Here is a 19032-nt window from a genome sequence, read left to right on the forward strand (position 1 = left end):
ACCAGATTAATGTTTGGGATGATTCATTTTGGGGAATGAGGTTAGAAAAGTAGTTTGGGGGCCCGGAGAGATAGCACAGCGGCGTTTGCCTTGCAAGCAGTCGATCCAGGACCAAAGGTGGTTGGTTCGAATCCCGGTGTCCCATATGGTCCCCCGTGCCTGCCAGGAGCTATTTCTGAGCAGACAGCCAGGAGTAACCCCTGAGCACTGCCGAGTGTGGCCCAAAAACCAAAAATAAAAAAAAAAAAAGAAAAGAAAAGTAGTTTGGATCATACCCAGTGGTGCATGGGGGCTAGCTATTCTTGGCTCTGTGCTCAGAAGTGACCCTGACAGTATTTGAGAGACCACATACCATGCTGTGGAGCCAATCAGAGTCAGCAGTGAGCAAGATAAGTACCTTAACTCCAGTACTATCCTCTGGCAGTCCCATCTTCCTTAATTTTTTTTAAATCATTCATTCCCATTTATCTGAAAACAAATGTATTATGATCAACTATGTCAACTCTGTGATACAGGCTTCTTTTTTTTTGGTTTTTGGGCCACACCCTGTGACGCTCAGGGGTTACTCCTGGCTATGCGCTCAGAAGTTGCTCCTGGCTTCTTGGGGGACCATATGGGACGCCGGGGGATCGAACCGCGGTCCGTCCTAGGCTAGCGCAGGCAAGGCAGGCACCTTACCTCCAGTGCCACCGCCCGGCCCCTACAGGCTTCTTTTTTGTTGTTTTTGTTTTTGTTTTTGGGCCACACCCAGTGACGCTCAGCGGTTACTTCTGGCTACCTGGCTATGCGCTCAGAAATCGCTCCTGGCTTGGGGGACCACATGAGACACCAGGGATTGAACGAGGTCTGTTCTAGGGAAAGATCCCTGGCATCCCATGTGGTCTCCCAAGCCAGGAGCGATTTCTGAGCACATAGCCGGGAGTAGCCCCTGAGCATCGCCGAATGTGGCCCCAAAACAAACAACAACAACAACAAAAATAATAATAAGGAAGAGAAGAAAAAGAAAGAAGTACAGCAACAAGTCGATTAGTGAAAATTATTTTATCTCTAATAAGGTTGTTAAGTCATTGTCAGAAGGTTTATTATTGCTATCGGACTATTCTGTTACTTCATCTGTTTCTGAACATTAGGTGACTTCAGCTATATATTGGCACATTCCTATGGGGATGACAGTATAAAATAAAAATGGAATTGTCACAACCACATGGTCACAACCAGGAATTCCAAGCACTATTGCTGATACTGCAGCATTTGTGGGGCGTGTTTTCAGTAACCACATCTTCAGGAAGTTCAAGTAGGCAGGGGTGGGGGAGAGGGTGCCAGCACTCACTCAAAAAAAAAAAAAAGTTCTGGTGATATTTGTTGTGTATCTTTAAGTCTCACATATGAGAGAGATCATTCTGTATCTTCCTTTTCGTCTGACTTCACTCAGCATGATATCCTCTAGTTCTATCCCTTTGCTGCAATATCACAGAATTTTTCACTGAGTTGACATGAGACTCAGTCCAGACACTAATGACAAATGACAGTCAGACATCTCAAGATGACCCAGAACCTTCCACCTGAAAGTTAAAGTCGTCAATGGGAAAGGAGAATGTGCATCAATTATCAATCTGAGGCAGGTGCTGGCAGGGATGGGCCAGAAGCTGTCCGAAGCTCTCTTCTGTACTACACTCTGTGAGCAGCTGTCTTTATGCAAAGTCCTGGAAGAATCGCCTTCACAGTGATAGCGAGGTCATCAAACTCTCTGCTCACTTGAATATCCTAAGGAAAAAAGCCGTATGAGAGGGTACACACTCCTCTTCTGGTACTTCCAGACATGAGGTCTTGAAGAAAACACTAGTTCAGGTTCTCTCTCTTGTGCACAACAATCTCAGTATCCCCCAAATCATTCAAAGAAAGAAAGAAAGGGACCCAAGAGGGCTGTAAGAGGCTGGCTCTATTTTTGGGTCTGGGACTGGTTTGCAGGATATCAGCTGCTTGTGAAAATTCACCGTGTTCCACCCTTCATAACCCATCATTAACAGTGCTGGGGGCTGGCGAGGTGGAGCTTGAGGTAAGGTATCTGCCTTGCAAGCGCTAGCCCAGGAAAGATCGCGACCGTGGTTCGATCCCCCGGCGTCCCGTATGGTCCCCCCAAGCCAGGGGCAATTTCTGAACCCTTAGCCAGGAGTAACCCCTGAGCATCAGATGGGTGTAGCCCGAAAAACCAAAAAAAAAAAAAAAAAAACAAAAACAAACAAAACAGTGCTGTATCTCACAGTATCTCACGTAATAAAGATTAAAACAATTTAAAACAAAAGAAAAAAAAAGGCTTTCTCGGGCCCGAGGAGATAGCACATCCGCGTTTGCCTTGCAAGCAGCCGATCCAGGACCAAAGGTGGTTGGTTTGAATCCCAATGTCCCATAGGGTCCCCCGTGCCTGCCAGGAGCTATTTCTGAGCAGACAGCCAGGAGTAACCCCTGAGCACCGCCGGCTGTGGCCCAAAAAGCCAAAAAAAAAAAAAAAAAAAAAAGGCTTTCTCTTTAAGCCTGTGTTCTCTCTTGAACACAGACCTCGCTTGCTTGTCTCTATGTCTCTATTTTCTCTACTCTAGATAAGCCCATTTTTCTACCTTGAACATATATTTTCTTCTTTTCTCCTCTCACATCTTTCTTAGCAAGTTCTGTTCAATAAAAACTACCTTGCTTCACTAAAAAAAAGGGGATGTAGAAGAGAGAGTATAACCTTGAACGTGGCTGATCCGGATTTGATGGCTGACCTTAAGTGGTTCCCTGACTACTACCAGGAGTGATCCCTGAGTATAGAGAACTGAGTACTGCCAAGTATGTTGCTGTTACCCCTCCTCATCTTCCTGCCTATCTCACCCGGAGAGGGAGACCCTCCAATAGCTGGGAGGGACCTGTGGATGGTAATTTAAGGGTTGCCTGAGGGTAGGGAGAGAGAGAGACTCAACAGAGAGAGAGAGAGATCAGAGACGGCATGGATGCAGAGGCTGTCTAGCTTAGAAGCCACACATGGTGGTTAGGGCCTTATAATAAAGCTGGATCATTCCTAAATTTCATGACTGCTGTGGGTCATTTCCTTGCCGCTATCCTGAACCCTCAAACCCACTTACCTAAAGGAGCAACAGACTCCAGGCCGACTCCATAAGGACTTTATAATTAATATTTAATATAACATATTGCCTTACCACCCAATAAATTCTTTACGTGTCTTAGCAAAGTGCTGTTTTTTTTTTCCCTATACTAAAGGGACAAGGGCAGTGAGAAAATTCACGTCCTGATGCCCCTCAAATTTACACCAGTGAGCCAGCAAAGAGACCTGCCTGCAGGTATTGGGCAAGAAGTAGAGAGAAGTTGCCTGGCAGGTCCTGAACTTGAGAATCCAAACGTCATAGAACAGAGAGCATTCAGCATGTGCCATTAATATGGCGGCCTCAACCCAGGAAGAACCAAGGCAGGACTCCAAGGTGAGCCCTGGTCTAGTTCTTGATGGGTATGTGGAATTCCAGGGGAGCCCGCATTCCGTTGCCCCTTAGATTCAAGCCTGGTGGAACTCAGGCTCAGCCACACCAGGGGTAGCAGGGCAGGGTGCATCGCTCTGCTGTTCCCCATTGTCTTCCTTTCCATGTAGATGAGAATACCTCTAAGAGCTGCTGGGAAGAACTGAGGGACCATTCATGAAAAGCTCTTACAGAGAAGTCCAGCAGCTCCAGGGCAGACATCAGATTTTTCTGTACAGACTTGAGAATGCCAAAGCAGCCTTCACTTTGGATGGGATTCCTGGAAACCTAAAGAAACACACATCCATACACAGAATATGAGAGGGTGAGAGAAGCAGGCAGAGATACTGGAAGAGGGAGACAAAGCCAGAGACGCAGAAGCCAGGAGCCATGTGAAAGAGGAAAAATTTCTGTCCTGGCTTGGAACCCCAAAGTCTCAGCTCACCATTGGACACAATGGCTTAGAGGGAGCCTTCGGGCCAGGGAAGAGAAGAAAAACATGCATACTGGGGAACACACGAGGCCTGGCACTCTGCCTGGTACCGACCAACAGACACATCTTTGTTCTTCACCTGCTGGGTGCAGGAAAAGGAGACGCCATAGAAACAGGGTGAGAAGCAGTCAGGGTTTGCAGTCATAGTCATGTAGAAAGATTGGTGGGGCCACAGAGCTGGGCATTTTATTTATTTATTTTTGTTTGATTTTGGGCCACACCCAGCAGCGCTCAGGCATTACTCCTGGCTCTGTGCTCAGTAATCGCTCCTGGCAGGCTCAGGGGACCATATGGTATGCTGAGGATGGAACTTGGGTCTGTCCTGGGTTGGCAGTGTGCAAAGCAAACACCTTACCGCTATGCTATCACTCTAGCTCCAGAGCTGGACATTTTAGCAAGAAAAGTAGATATGCATATCCTACATTGAAGTTAGGATGTGGAGCGTCCTCTCGTTTCACCTCACCATTAAAGGGCAATGCAGGAAGCCCTGTCCTGTAAGCAGGTCATGTGTTGGCACTACGGACAATGTCTTGGATTGGATGATCTAACTTTCCTGGAGCCTAGAGTTGGTCTTATGCCAGGAAACTTCAGGGGTAGGATCTTTTTGTATTTAGGCCAAGGTTATTCCTTTCCATGCCCCTCATATTTTGGTGGGCCTATGCAAACAACAATTGCCACTCTAACACCGTTTTTACTGTGCTCCTTTGACTCTAATCCTTAAAAAAAAACCCACTTAAAATTTGAGGTTAATTTAAGCTAATATGCATGTACATGGAAATGTAAAAAACATTATGCCTCTAATGTTCAAGGAGTTACGTAAATTTTATGGCTTTAGATTGCCTTGTGTGCTGTTAAGAAATATTATAATGTGTTACAATCTGGGGACTTGAGGGACAAAGTAATTGTACATGGATTCTGTTTTATTTATCTTAATGTTCTTTGGTTGAAAGTTCAAAGTTAAGATATCAGCAAGGGGACTTCTTCTGAGAATTATGTTATGGGTGATTGTCCTTCCACTGTAACTTTACCTTGTCCTCTTTCTTTGCATCTTTGTTCTCATAACTAAAAATAAAAAATTAAAAAAAAAAAGAAAAGTAGATATGACAGTGCCTGCTTACAGAGAATTTGGAGCAGTTGGGGTTAGAGTTCAGAGCTTCAGTGACAGAGAGAAGAGTGGGTCAGGCTCAGCTCAGATCCTGAAGGAGAATCCCAGGCTTCCGTGCACTTATCCTGAGGGGAGCCCCTGAGGAGCTTCTAGGAGGGAGGGACAAGGTCCGGGTTTGAACAATGATCTGCTAACAGGTAGAAGAAGGATCAGAAGGATCAGGGCTGGAGCAATAGTCTATTGAGCAGGATGTTTGCCTTTCACATGGCTGAATCCTTAGCAACCCTGATGGTCCCCTGAGCCCAATCAGGGAGCGATCCCACCCTAAAAAGGAAATTAGTGGTTAAAACCAAATTCAACAGAACAAATGGAAAGTAGGGACTGTTAGGAGGCAGTAAGAATGAAGAGATGGAGGAGCAAGAAAGTGAAGAAGACAGGATAGGACAGGAATTCCAACCCCAGAGAGAGAGAGAACATAGCCTCTGACCCACCATCACCCTGCCCTTAGACATTGTGTTCAGGTTATACCCCAGAATCCACTGTGTCCACAGTGGTACTGGTCCACAGGGGTACTGTCCAGCAGGTAGAAAAGGGGTTTCAGAGCTTAAAAGAGGTCTTGGTTCCAATAAGTAGGGGAAATGAAGGGAGGAATGGATCTCAGGTTGGGGTCCTAGGTCTACTGAGAAGCTGAGAACCAAGTTGACTGCATATATCCCTTGAGCTTGCAAATGTGTCCCGAGCACTTGCAGGAGGGGATCTGCTCCACCATCAATGGTTGGGGACATAGATTGTTCTTCCTCCTGAATCCTGCTCTCAGTTCTGCTCCCTGCTCAGGGACTCTCCACCAACTGGCAACCCTAGATGCAGGATACGGGGCTGTGCACACAAAGTCTCTGGAAGGTCTAAATGGTATCAACAGGAGAAACTGACCCTGGGTTCCAGAGGCCAGAACCTGTAGGAGATGATGCAGAGATGCAGAGTTGCTGTGGGTTGCATGGAAGGGGACATGAGCAGTTCTGGACTCAGGAGCTGAAAGGGAAGGAGCACAGTGGGGAATGGCTTCCAAAGGGAAGGAAAGAGGGAAGGAGAAGGATTCTTTGGAAAGACATGATGCAGGCCAGAGTCCGGACAGTCAGACTGGAGACTTCCCTTTGGCTCCCAGCCAGCCCAGGACAGGGTTGCCTGCAGGGAGGGAGAGGGGTGTGCCCAGGACCACTGGAAGCCACACTCACTTTGAGGATCCTCAGTGTCTGATTAGTCCTGAGTCCCAGGCCCAGGCTCATGGCTCCCTTCACAGAGATGCGGTTGTTGCTGCAATAGAAATGTGCACCTTTGCCTCAGAGGTCTCAGGAGTCCTAACAGCTGTTGGAGAGTCCAGCAGGTCCAGCCTCTCATTCAAGCATCCCCCACACACCCAGTGTCCTGAGCAGGTCAAAACACACAGGCCCTGCTCAGCCATGTGTACAACAAAGATAACAAACTTGCTTCCTTGGAAACTTCCTGCAAACCCATAGCTGCATTCCTCCCTGCTGTGTGGGCCAGCTGCAGGCCCCCTGCAGTGTGCTGATCTCTATTTCTGTCTCTATTTCTCTCTACCTCCCTCTCCTTCCACAGAACTTCCAAATAAAACCTGTTGGTGGGGGCTGGAGCAATAACACAGCAATAGGGCATTTGCCTTGCATGCATCTGGGTCATCACAGGTCTGATTCTTGCATCCCATATGGTCCCCAAACCTTCCAGAAGCGATTTCTGAGAGAAAAGCCAGGAGTAACCCCTGAGCACGGCCAGGTGTGGCCCATAACCAAAATAAATGAATGCATGAATGAATAAATAAATAAACTGGTGACAGGGGGGTAAGTAAAATAATCCATCAGGTAAGGCATTTGCCTTGCATTCGACAAACCTGGTTCAAGCTTTGGCACTTACATGACCCCCCCCCCAAGCCCCACTGAGAGTGATTCCAGAGTCAGGAATAAACCCTGTGTGTCACTGAGTGTGACCCACCAAAACAAACAAACAAACAAACATACTGCTATGAAGAAGCAGAAGAAAGGCCCGGTAGATGCATATCTGGTCTCTGTCTCTGCCCTTACCTCATGTTGAGTTCTTCTAACACATTGTTAGTCTTAAGTGCTTCACCCACTGCCGCAGCTCCAGAGTCCCCAAATCCATTGTAGGAGATGTCCAGAATTTTTAGGAAGATGTTGGCCTGGAACATAGAAGAACCACAGGGGGTAGAGAAGGGACACAGCTGAAGGTAAAGGTATAAAGAATACAGACTGGGCCGGGCGGTGGCGCTAAAGGTAAGGTGCCTGCCTTGCCTGTGCTAGCCTCGGACGGACCGCGGTTCGATCCCCCGGTGTCCCATATGGTCCCCCAAGCCAGGAGCGACTTCTGAGCGCATAGCCATGAGTAACCCCTGAGCGTCACAGGGTGTGGCCCAAAAACCAAAAAAAAAAAAAAAAAAAAAAAAAAAAAGAATACAGACTGATGGGCCTCAAAGTACAGACAAGGTGCTCACTCCGGCTCAATCCCCAATACCACACATGATCTCCCAGACCCTGCCAAGCATGATCCCTGAGCACAGAGTCGGGAGTTAATCCCCAAACGTCATCAGGTATGGTCCAAAAACTAAAGCCAAGTGCAGAGTGTAGAAGCCACGAGGTTATATGATAGTGGCCTTCAAAGACAAGGCCCAGCAGCTCTACATGGAGGGAGCATGGGGACAGAGTGGCCTGGAGACAGAAAGCCTGCCTGGCCAGGCCCATGTACTTGGAGGCCCCGAAAGGGTGTAAGGGCAGGGAAACCAAGGCATGGGTGGCGGAGGCCTCAGAGGATGCTGCAGGGAAGGCTGAGGGGTTGACAGATTTTCTGGAGTTGTGATGGCATTTGGAGAAAGTTATCTCAGGGTAACCCCTGATGAAGAACAAGGCAGCATTGTCTACTCCTTGAGGATGATCCTCCAAAAGTAGTTGGCACAGGCCTCACTGCCACTGTAAGCACCCTGTGTTCCCCCTGGAAAGACTGAAGGTCCTCATGCTCATACCAGTAGCCAGGAAGTTGGCATTCAAGAAAATGTGTGCTGGTACCAAAGACTCAAAGGGGCCATCTCAGAGAAACAACTGTGGCCCTAACTGAGGACAGTTCCCACCAACTTTGATGTCAGGAAGAGTGCAATGCTCAGAGGAGTTGGAGTGACGAGAGAGCAGCACAGAAGCTATAAGCATGAAGTGGAGCTGAGTAAAAGATCGCTGAACAAAACCATTCCTAGGCCCACAGATCCTTAAGGCCCTTGCTTCACCAGCAGCCATGTGGCCCAGCCTGGTTCAGTTCTCTAAGCATTTCAAGGGGTCACTCCTGAGCACAGAGCCAGGAATGGCCTCTGGGCATTGCCAGGTGAGGCCAAACATGAATCACCTCCTCAAAAAAATTTTTTTCATGGGGCTGATGTGGTAGTTCAGTGGATAGTGCTTGCCTTGCACATGGCCGACTCTGGTTCTATCACCTATATGGTGACTTGGGCACTGCCAGGAGTAATCCCGAGTGCAGAACTGGGAATAAGCCCTGAGTATTATCAAATGTAACCCCCACAAAAAATATTTTTTGTCTTTGTTTTTGTTTTTGGAACACATCAGGTAGCACTTAGGGGTTACTCTGGCTCTGTGCTCAGAAATCATTCCTGGCTCGGGGGACCATATGGGATGCTAGAGATCGAACCTGAGTCCATTCTGGGTTCGCCTGTGCAAGGCAAATGCCCTACCACTGTGCTGTCACTCCAGTCCCAAAATAAATTTTTAAGTTCCAAGATTCATATCCAAAGAACTGCAAAGACAGAGACTGAGGGTCTGGGAGTGAGCCCTGAACTTCACCAGGTGTGACCCCCAAATCAAAAGATAGGAATTGAGGCACTCAGGAGACTTCCCGAAGGAAAACTTCTCCGGTGCCTGTCTGCCTGTGTTTCTGAATACCTCAGAGGCCTAGGGAGCGCACCCCCAAAAAAACTGCATTTTGAAGCTGCCCAGTGAGTAAATTCTGGCTGTGGGGGTCGCCGTCCAATAAGTTGAGCTCTCTGACCTGCGGAGGCTCCGCCCTGCTGTGCTTTTGTTCACTCTGAGGACTTCAAGGGAAACTTCTCCTGTGCAATACCTGAAGGTTTCCTCAGAGGCCTAGGGAGCGCACCCCCAAAAAACTGCATTTTGAAACTGCCCAGTGAGTAAATTCTGGCTGTGGGGTCGCTGTCCAATAAGGAGACTTCCCAAGAACAATCCTCCAGTGGTGTGTGTGTATGTGTGTGGGTGTGTGTGTGTGTGTGTGTGTGTGTGTGTGTGTGTGTGTGTGTGTGTGTGTGTGTAATTACCTCCAGTCCTTTGGCAAAAGTCACAGCTCCTGGGCCTCGGAGGTGATTCCAGCTTATGTTAAGCTCTGTGAGTCCTGTGTTTTCTGCCAGAGCAGGTCCAAGTATCTCCCCTTCAAAAATGGCAAGAGAAATTTTCATAGTTAGTCCACTCCTCCCAGACTGCCAGGGACTCTGCTTGGCAAGAAGATCACACAAAAGAATCCAAAGGACTGTGCAGGGACCTCACATGGCATGAGGGGCTGTGACCTTAAATCGATGGGAACATAAATGACAATAGATTGCAAACAGGAAGATGAGGCATTGGTGGGGCTGAGGCAGCAGTAGAAGACAGACCACACACTGGAGACGAAGGAGTCATATGCACACACACGCATGTCAGTAAAGAGCTGAAGCAGGAAAGAGATTTCAAGGGAGCAGGGGAAGGAAGGAAGGAAGGAAGGAAGGAAGGAAGGAAGGAAGGAAGGAAGGAAGGAAGGAAGGAAGGAAGGAAGGAAGGAAGGAAGGAAGGAAGGAAGGAAGGAAGGAAGGAAGGAGGGGAGAGTTTATAGGCCCAGATTTCAAGGGAGCAGGGGAAGGAAGGAAGGAAGGAAGGAAGGAAGGAAGGAAGGAAGGAAGGAAGGAAGGAAGGAAGGAAGGAAGGAAGGAAGGAAGGAAGGAAGGAAGGTAGAGTTTATAGGCCCAGAGCTGGGGGAAAGTAGTGTGACATGAGGGGGCAGTGATGGCACCAGAGATGCTGGCAGGTCTTGAGGATGTGGCCACCCAATAGAGGAGGGCTTTAACAAATGACAAGGTTGGAGTGGGAGCAATAGTACAGCAAGTAGGATGCTTGTCTTGCATGTGGTCTAGCTGGGCTCAATCCTTGACACCCCATAAGGTTCTCCAAGCATCACCAGGTATAATTCCTGAGGGTAGAGCCAGGAGTAACCCTGGAGCATAACTAGGTGTCACCAAAAATTTTTATTTTTTAGGGCGCCACACCCGGTGATGCTCAGGGGTTACTCCTGGTTATGTGCTCAGAAATCGCTCCTGGCTTGGGGGACCATATGGATGCCAGTGGATCAAACCAAAATCCGTCTTAGGTCAGATGCATTCAAGGCAAACGCCTACTACTGTGCTATCACTCCAGCCCTGGTTTTTGTTTCTGTCTTTTTTTTTGGGGGGGCACACCCAATGATGATCAGGGGTTACTGATAGTTATGCGCTCAGAAATCGCTCCTGGCTTGGGGGACCATATGAGAAGTCGGGGGATCAAACCGCTGTCTGTCCCAAGTCAGCACATACAAGGCAAACACCCTACTGCTTGCGCCAACTCTCTGACCCCACCAAAAAAAATTTTTTTAAGTGACAAGGTGGGTTTTTTCCACAATGAAGGGGTGAGCAAGCAGTAACCACAGAGGCTGAAGAATAGGAGGGAAGGAGGGAGGGAGAAGCTCAGGTCATAAGTGGACAGGAGGCAAAATGCTGGTGCAGCCAGAAGCCAGGAAGTGGTGGCAGAGAAAGAAAAGGAGGTGAGTGTGGGATAAAAACAAAACAAAACAAAACAGAGGAGGGGCCAGAGTGATAGCACAGCAATAGGGCATTTGCCTTGCATGCAGGCAACCCAGGACGGACCCTGGTTCGATTCCTGGTATTCCATATGGTCCCCAGAGCCAGCTAGGAAAGATTTCTGAGCTCAGAGCCACGAGTAACCCCTGAGTGCCACCGTGTGTGCCCCCCCCCCCGAAAAAAATTGCAGAGGAGGGATCAGAAAGATAGAGGATAGAGAACTTGCCTTGCACATGGCCGATCTGGGTTCCATCCTGGTAACCCATATAGTCCTCCAGGCCCCATCAGCGGTTATCCCTGGACACCACTGGCAAAAGGGAAGAAAGGAGGGAGGGAGGGAAGGAATGTGGGAGGAAAGGAGGAGGGAGGGAAGGAGGAAAGGAAGAAGAGAGGGAGAAAGGAGGGAAAGAGGGAATGAAGGAGGGAGGGAGAGAGAGTGAAAGAGAGGGAAGAAAAGAAAAAAAAAAAAAAAAAAAAAGGGCCGGGCGGTGGCGCTAAAGGTAAGGTGCGCCTGCCTTGCTTGCGCTAGCCTTGTACGGACCGCGGTTCGATCCCCCGGTGTCCCATATGGTCCCCCAAGCCAGGAGCAACTTCTGAGCGCATAGCCAGGAGTAACCCCTGAGCGTTACCGGGTGTGGCCCAAAAACCAAAAAAAAAAAAAAAAAAAAAAAAAAAAGAGAGGGAAGAAAAGAAAGGAGGAAATGAGGAAAGTAAGTGGCATTTTCTCTTTCCTTTTGTTTGTGAAACGAGCACAACCCACTCACCACCCCATCAGCACTAAGCCACCGATAACTGCTCCCAGTTCTCAACAGCTCCAGTGCAAACAGACTGCTTTCTCAACCTGGCTGATAGACCTGGGGTTTTGCCATCCGTAGCTTTGCCTGCCAAGCTCGCCCCAAGCCACTGATTCCACTCTTCCAGACCCTGCGTGCCAAATGCTGTCTCCCATCAGCCTGTTTGTCCCTCAGGGATTGAATTTAGCACCTTTCCATAGCACCTTGCAGGGCTCTGGTGTGAAGTGCAGAAGAAAAAGACTAAAATAACTGAACAGCCAACTTCATTTAGCACCATGGAGAGCTCCCTGAACCGGTGTGAGGGAGAGATGGAGGAGCAGCGGGTGGGGGGGATCCAAGGACTCTCTGTGTAATCCTGGACTCCACAGCTCCAAAACCAGGCCTGGGGATGATCTGGTGATTATTGACTGGTTGGGAGGAGGAGGACAGTGTACACAGGGTGAAGTGGAGTGAAGCCCCTTTGCTAATGGTGAGAAGATTCATCTCAACACAAAGCCATTTCTTGTCATTTGGGTGCTTGGTCTTCCCAACACTTGATCTGAGCTGGGTGCTACCCTGGGCCAGGTGGGGATCATTTCTAATTCCTTAAGCACCTTGTGGGAACTGGGTCTACACACAGACTCTTTTTTTTGTTTGTTTGTTTTTGTTTTTGTTTTTGTTTTTGGGCCACACCTGGCAGTGCTCTGGGGTTACTCCTGGCTGTCTGCTCAGAAATAGCTCCTGGCAGGCACGGGGGACCATATGGGACACCGGGATTTGAACCAACCATCTTTGGTCCTGGATTGGCTGCTTGCAAGGCAAACGCCGCTGTGCTATCTCTCCGGGCCCCTTCACACACAGACTCTTGAGAAGACAAGATGAAGATCCCTACCAAGAGATACAGGTGCGGCCTTCACAGGCTTTCATTTCTTTTCCTTCCTTCCTTCCTTCCTTCCTTCCTTCCTTCCTTCCTTCCTTCCTTCCTTCCTTCCTTCCTTCCTTCCTTCCTTCCTTCTTTCATTTTTCCTTCCTTCCCTTCCTCCTTCCTTCACTCCCTTCCTTCCTTCCTTCTTTCCTTCCTTCCTTCCTTCCTTCCTTCCTTCCTTCCTTCCTTCCTTCCTTCCTTCCTTCTTTCCTTCCTTCCTTCCTTCCTTCCTTCCTTCCTTCCTTCCTTCCTTCCTTCCTTCCTTCCTTCCTTTCCTTTTATTTATTTTTTTTGTTTGTTTCTGGTTTTTGGGTCATACTCAGTGGTGTTTAGGGATTACTTAGGCTCTGATCTCAGAAATCACTCCTGGCAGGCTTAGGGACAATTTGGGATGCTGGAAATTTTTTTTTTTTGTGGTTTTTGGGTCACACCCGGCAGTGCTCAGGGGTTACTCCTGGCTCCATGCTCAGAAATTGCTCCTGGCAGGCACAGGGGACCATATGGGACGCCGGGATTCGAACCGATGACCTTCTGCATGAAAGGCAAACACCTTACCTCCATGCTATCTCTCCGGCCCCGGGATGCTGGAAATTGAACCCGGGTTCTTCCCAGGTCAGCAGAATGCAAGGCAAATGCCCTACCGCTGTGCTATCACTCCAACCCGGGCTCTAGTTTCTGACCCCTTCCAGGTTGGCTGCTTCTCTGACACTTACCCTCTCACTACACAGAACCAGAGGCACAGCCCTACTTAGCAGGAAAAAAAAGTGCAATAAGCTTCTCCTTCTACTTTTCTAGGCTCCTGCAATCATTTATTTTATTTTAATCATTTATTTTAGAGGGGAAAACTAGTGCTTGTTAAATTCTAGTAGCCAGAGAGATAGCATGGAGGTAAGGCATTTGCCTTTCATGCAGAAGGTCTGTGGTTCGAATCCCGGCATCCATTATGGTCCCCTGAGCCTGCCAGGAGCGATTTCTGAGCAGAGAGCCAGGAGTAACCCCTGAGCGCTGCTGGGTGTGACCCAAAAACAAAAACAAAACAAAACAAAACAAGATTTTAGGGCTGACTGTCCCAGGCTGCCAATTCGCTCACTAAGCCAGAGTTGTGACTCTCAAACATTCTGTCAGTCACCCATTAAAATATGGGTACGAGGGCCCGGAGAGATAGCACAGCGGCGTTTGCCTTGCAAGCAGCCGATCCAGGACCCAAGGTGGTTGGTTCGAATCCCGGTGTCCCATATGGTCCCCCGTGCCTGCCAGGAGCTATTTCTGAGCAGACAGCCAGGAGTCACCCCTGAGCACCGCCGGGTGTGGCCCAAAAAACAAACAAACAAAAAAATATATATGGGTAAGAGGCATTCCTTCTAAGAGTTTGAACCAATCAGTCTAGGTCCCAGGAATCTGTAGACTTCTATTTAAGTCACCATCATGCTTCTAGACTAGATCAATGAAGAAAAATGGGCAGGACTTATGATCCTGGCAAAGCCAAGAGCTTATGCAAAGGTCCTGGGGCGTGAGACAAAGTGGAAGATTCAGGAATCTCTCTGATGTCTTATAACCCCAGAGGCCCTTTTGCCCCTTTATTGTTCAGCCTGTCCCCCTGAATCACTGGCTCATCACAATCTGTCAGATAGGCAGTAAGTCTGAGTTCTCACCATTCTACTGCTCGTCTCATCCCAATCCACATACATCAGCTTAAATGTCACCTCCTCATGGGGACCTCCCCTGGCACCTCTCTAAATCAGGGGGCCCACAGTCTTTCTCTAGAATCACACTTGGGGTGCCTTTTGTAGCATAAATAATCACAGAGAACTCTCCAATTCCTTAGGGTCAGGGGTGATCTTTTGTTCACCTCCAGTGCTATAGGGACTAACCCAAGTCTGGAAGCACTAAACCAGGAGAGGACAGGTGGCAGGTTAAGGGCTCTTCATGGGAGGAGCGGGCCAAAGCAGGAGGTGGGAGCACAACCAAAGCACAGCGCTCAAGCACCCTAGCCTCCCTCCATCCATATCTGCCCTAGGAGAAGGAGGTGGCAGGTAGTGGGTCATGATGGCTGGGTGTTACCTGTTCGGTCATTTAGCTGGTTGTAGCTCAGGTCCAGGCATTTCAGGCAGGTGTGAGCCAGCAGGAGTTCAGCGAGGCACTGGGCAGCCTGCTCCTCTAGCCTGTTCCCTGCCAGTTGGGCCTTCCAGATGCTGGGGCTGGCTGCCAGAGCAGTGCAGAGGATCCGTGCGCCTGCAGCTCCCAGCTGGTTTTCAGACAAGTCCACATCTGGGGGCCAGCACCCCTCCTCAGGCAGAGTGACTCTCCACCTTTTGTCTCCACTTCCTACCCCAACCAAACTTCCAGGCCTGAGGCCGCAGATGGGGGCTGTGCAGTGGGACCATCATCCTCAACCTCTCTGATCATTCCCCACCCAGCCCTGCCCAGTGTGCCCAGGAGAGTCTCTTTGTGATCTTATGACGCCCTCAGCCAATCCTCCTTCCTTTTGGATTACCCAGGCCTTGCCCTGTTGAACTGAAGGAACCACCCAGTTTGTATTCAACCATTCACCCTAAGCAGGGAAGTTCTGGCCTGCAGAGAAAGGAGGTGGGATGGAGTCAGCCAAGGAAGGAGAAGCATCCAGTTCAGGGATGCCAGTTCAGAATGCAGGCCTAACTGCACCTCCCCTCAGGCCACCTGAGATGATGCTCCATCCCCAAAACAGCAGCAGATGCTAGGGGAAAAGATCCAGTTGTGGGAGGCTCACATCTCTAAGGACAGGGAGTTTAGGAGCTAGGGAAGTGGATTCAAAGGACCAGAGCATCTGCTTTGCATGTGGGAGCCCAGATAGTTTTGCCACATCCATGGTGCACAGGGGTTATTCCTGGCTTTTGCGCTTAGAAATTGCTCCTGGCAGGTTCGGGGACCATATAGGATGCCAAAGGACTAAAACCTGCTGCCCTCACAGGCTGGACACATACCACAGAGTGTGCTGCTTCTGCTCAGGAAGGTGGCCAGCGCCTGGACACCAGCCTCACGGAGCTCATTGTCTCGAAGGTCCAGGTGCTTGATATGGACATCGAAAGCCAAGGCAGAAGCCAGAGCCCAGGCCCCCTTGAACACAGAGAAGGGCTGGAGGGACTGATGCTGCCAACCACTGGTCTGGCTGTGTTCCAGGTTCCACTAGTTCAGTGCTCCCCAGGGAGAGATTGCCACATTTCTTCCAGCTCTTCCTTCCCAGAACATTTCCTAACCACCCTCCAGAGATAAGGGCTCCCAACAGGCTTCCCAGCTCCTCTTTCTTAATGGGGTCAAGATTGTTTTAAACATGTGAAATGGGGCCGGGTAGGTGGCGCTGGAGGTAAGGTGTCTGCCTTGCAAGCGCTAGCCAAGGAAGGACCGCGGTTCGATCCCCCGGCGTCCCATATGGTCCCCCCAAGCCAGGGGCGATTTCTGAGCACATAGCCAGGAGTAACCCCTGAGCGTCAAACGGGTGTGGCCCAAAAACCAAAAAAAACAAAAAACAAAAACAAAAAAAAAACATGTGAAATGTTGGGCCCAGAGAGATAGCACAGTGGCGTTTGCCTTGCAAGCAGCAGACCCAGGACCTAAGGTGATTGGTTCAAATCCCGGGGTCCCATATGGTCCCCCATACCTGCCAGGGGCTATTTCTGAACAGATAGCCAGGAGTAACACCTGAGCGAAGCCGGGTGTGGCCCCCCCCCAAAAAAGTGAAATGTTGGGGCTGGAGAGATAGCATGGAGGTGGAGCGTTTGCCTTGCATACATAAGGTCGGTGGTTCGAATCCCCGCATCCCATGTGGTCCCCTAAGCCTGCCAGGAGCAATTTCTGAGCGTAGAGCCAGGAGTAACCCCTGAGCACTGCTGGGTGTGACCCAAAAACAAACAAACAAAAAAAGTGAAATGTTGGGGCCAGAGCAATACTACAGCAGGTAAATCTTGCCTTGCATGCCACCAACCTAAATTTGATCTCCACTATTCTCTATGGTTCCCTGAGTACCACCAGGATTGATCCCTCAGTGCAGAGCCAGGAGTAACTCCAAAGCACTGCCAAAAATATACTGAATACTTGACATATCTGCATGTTATTTCCATGCAGGGGCCAGGTTGATCTTCTCTGTGCAGTTCCAGTTTAGCATCTGTGTCGCCAAAATCATAATCTAACCCCTTTTTATTGGAAAGGTTTGGGTCACATCTAGCCATACTTAGGGAGTCAACTCAAGGACTTGGAGGTCAGTCCTGGCAGTGCTTGGGGAGTCATACATAGTGTTATGGGTAGAACTAGAGTGGACAGCATGCAAGGTAAGCATCTGAAGCCCTGTACTGTCTCTCTGGTCCTCTTCAGGCCTTTTATTGCTCTGTCATAGATGGGATCTTATCTTGAACCCAGATGTTGGGAATGACTCATTCCAGGAACAGAGGAAGGCTGGATGCGAGAGGATACAGGGAGGGCCACCACATGGCTGCTGTCTCCTAGAGCCTCTCCCCAATCTGGCCCCAAGATCCCTCCAAGGATACCTGAGGTCCCAGGCCCCGGTGTCGCAGATTCAGCTCTGTGGAGTTCCTATGGCGCAAAAAATAGGAGATGGGCACAACACCTCGGGCACTACAAGAGCTCAGGTAGAGGGTGTCTTTGACATCCTCCAGTTCTCCAAGGCCTTGGGTGCCTGAGAAGAGACAGGAGTGAGCATTGGTGCTCCTTTTCTACCAGGCCTGTGTGACTTCTCCAGAGGCCTTTCCCCATATGCAAAAGTCCAGAGAAGGTGAGTCCTTTTTGCCAAGTCCCACATCTTGTAGTGGCTAATCCTGGCAGAGCCAGGACAGGGTCCTGCCCATCTGATGATACCAAAACGCCTGCTCTGACTTTTTCCCACAGCTCATATCTTCTTCATGACCTTTGAGGGGGAAACACCAAAACCCCTTTGTTTTGTTTTGTTTTTTTTTTTTGTTTTTAGTGGGTTGTTTGCCTGTTTTGGGGTCACACCTGGCGAGTCTCGGGGGTTACTCATAGCTCTGTGCTCAAAACTCGCTCCTGGCAGGCTTGAGGGACTATATGGGATGCCGGTGATTGAACCCAGTTCTGTCCCAGGTCGTCTGTATGCAAGGCAAATGCCCTATAGCTGTGCTGTTGATCCAGCCCCACCAGAACCCCTTTGAAAGTCTGTGCACATGGGGTCAAAGTGATAGTACAGGAGTAGGGCATTTGCCTTGCACACAGATGATTCGAACAGACAGTGGTTCAAATCCCAGTATCTCATAATATCCCTCGAGCCTGCCAGGAGCCAAGGAGTAACCCCTGAGTACCACGGGTGTGGGCCAAAAAAAAAAAAAAGTGTATATCTGTGATCTTAAATTTTCTTTCAGGTTAAGAAAACTCAGCCCTAATTCTTCTTCTTCTTTTTTTTTTGGGGGGGGTGGTTTGGGCCACACCCGGCAGCGCTCAGGGGTTCTTCCTGGATCTACGCTCAGATATCGCTCCTGGCAGGCTCGGGGACCATATGGGATGCCGGGATTCGAACCACCGACCTTGTGCATGAAAGGCAAAAAACGCCTTACCTCCATGCTATCTCTCCTTCCCCAGCCCTAATTCTTGTTGTTGTTGTTGTTGTTTGGATCACACCCAGGGGTGATCAAGGGTTACTCCTGTCTCTTTTCTCAGGAATTACTCCTGGCAATGTTTGGGGGGACACAAGGGATGCTTAGGATCCAACCACGGTCAGCCCCATGCAAGCCGTACCCACTGAGCTATAACGCTCCTCCACCTTTACTTGATTCTGGGTGAAGATTGTCATGGAGAAATTCCTGCACCCTTCAGGGGCCAGGTGGGTATTATGTTTGGATTATCTGGGGGCCCGCGGGGTGTCAGGCAAGGGTGCACTCCCGACTGTGCAGTATTTTCTGTCTCCCACCCACTGTGTCCCCAGTTTGCACCATCTCGATGGAAGCACCCAAGTTAGCCCACTGCCATGCCACCCAGGGGCACCTCCGGTCTCCAGGTCGGAGTCTGAATTCTCATCCAAAGACTCCTGGTCCTCCTCGGCCTCTGGGAACCCTGCAGGGCACGGGGCAGCCGCAGCCTCCTTAGACCCCTTCATGCTGCCTGCTCCGGGCCTTGCAGAGAATCTGAAGCTGGAACATTTGAGCTGTGGCTCTCCTGGAGGACAGCCCCAGGGATGGGGCGGTACCATCAACAATGGTCTGTGCAGTGGCTGCAAACCAGCACCCTGCTCAGCCAATCGTCTCTCCAGTCCCTGGCAGTCGCCCAGGCAACCCGGTGTTGTGGGGTTGCCTCAGAAACCACCTGGGGTTCGCTCTGACCTTGAGCGGAC

General features: G+C 49.6%; 1 protein-coding gene across 1 annotated transcript; it reads right to left on the reverse strand.

Annotated features, from left to right (window-relative positions):
• Window positions 1–1608: 1608 nt before the first annotated feature.
• Window positions 1609–18798, reverse strand: LRRC74B (leucine rich repeat containing 74B). The gene is given in 9 exon segments (XM_049764581.1): window positions 1609–1764; window positions 3699–3794; window positions 6337–6415; window positions 7198–7313; window positions 9462–9571; window positions 14766–14972; window positions 15665–15797; window positions 17222–17402; window positions 18677–18798. Coding segments are annotated over 9 exon segments (1200 nt in total).
• Between the last annotated feature and the right edge of the window lie 234 nt (window positions 18799–19032).

Source organism: Suncus etruscus, chromosome 17, assembly GCF_024139225.1.
Source record: "Suncus etruscus isolate mSunEtr1 chromosome 17, mSunEtr1.pri.cur, whole genome shotgun sequence".
Classification (NCBI taxonomy): domain Eukaryota; kingdom Metazoa; phylum Chordata; class Mammalia; order Eulipotyphla; family Soricidae; genus Suncus; species Suncus etruscus.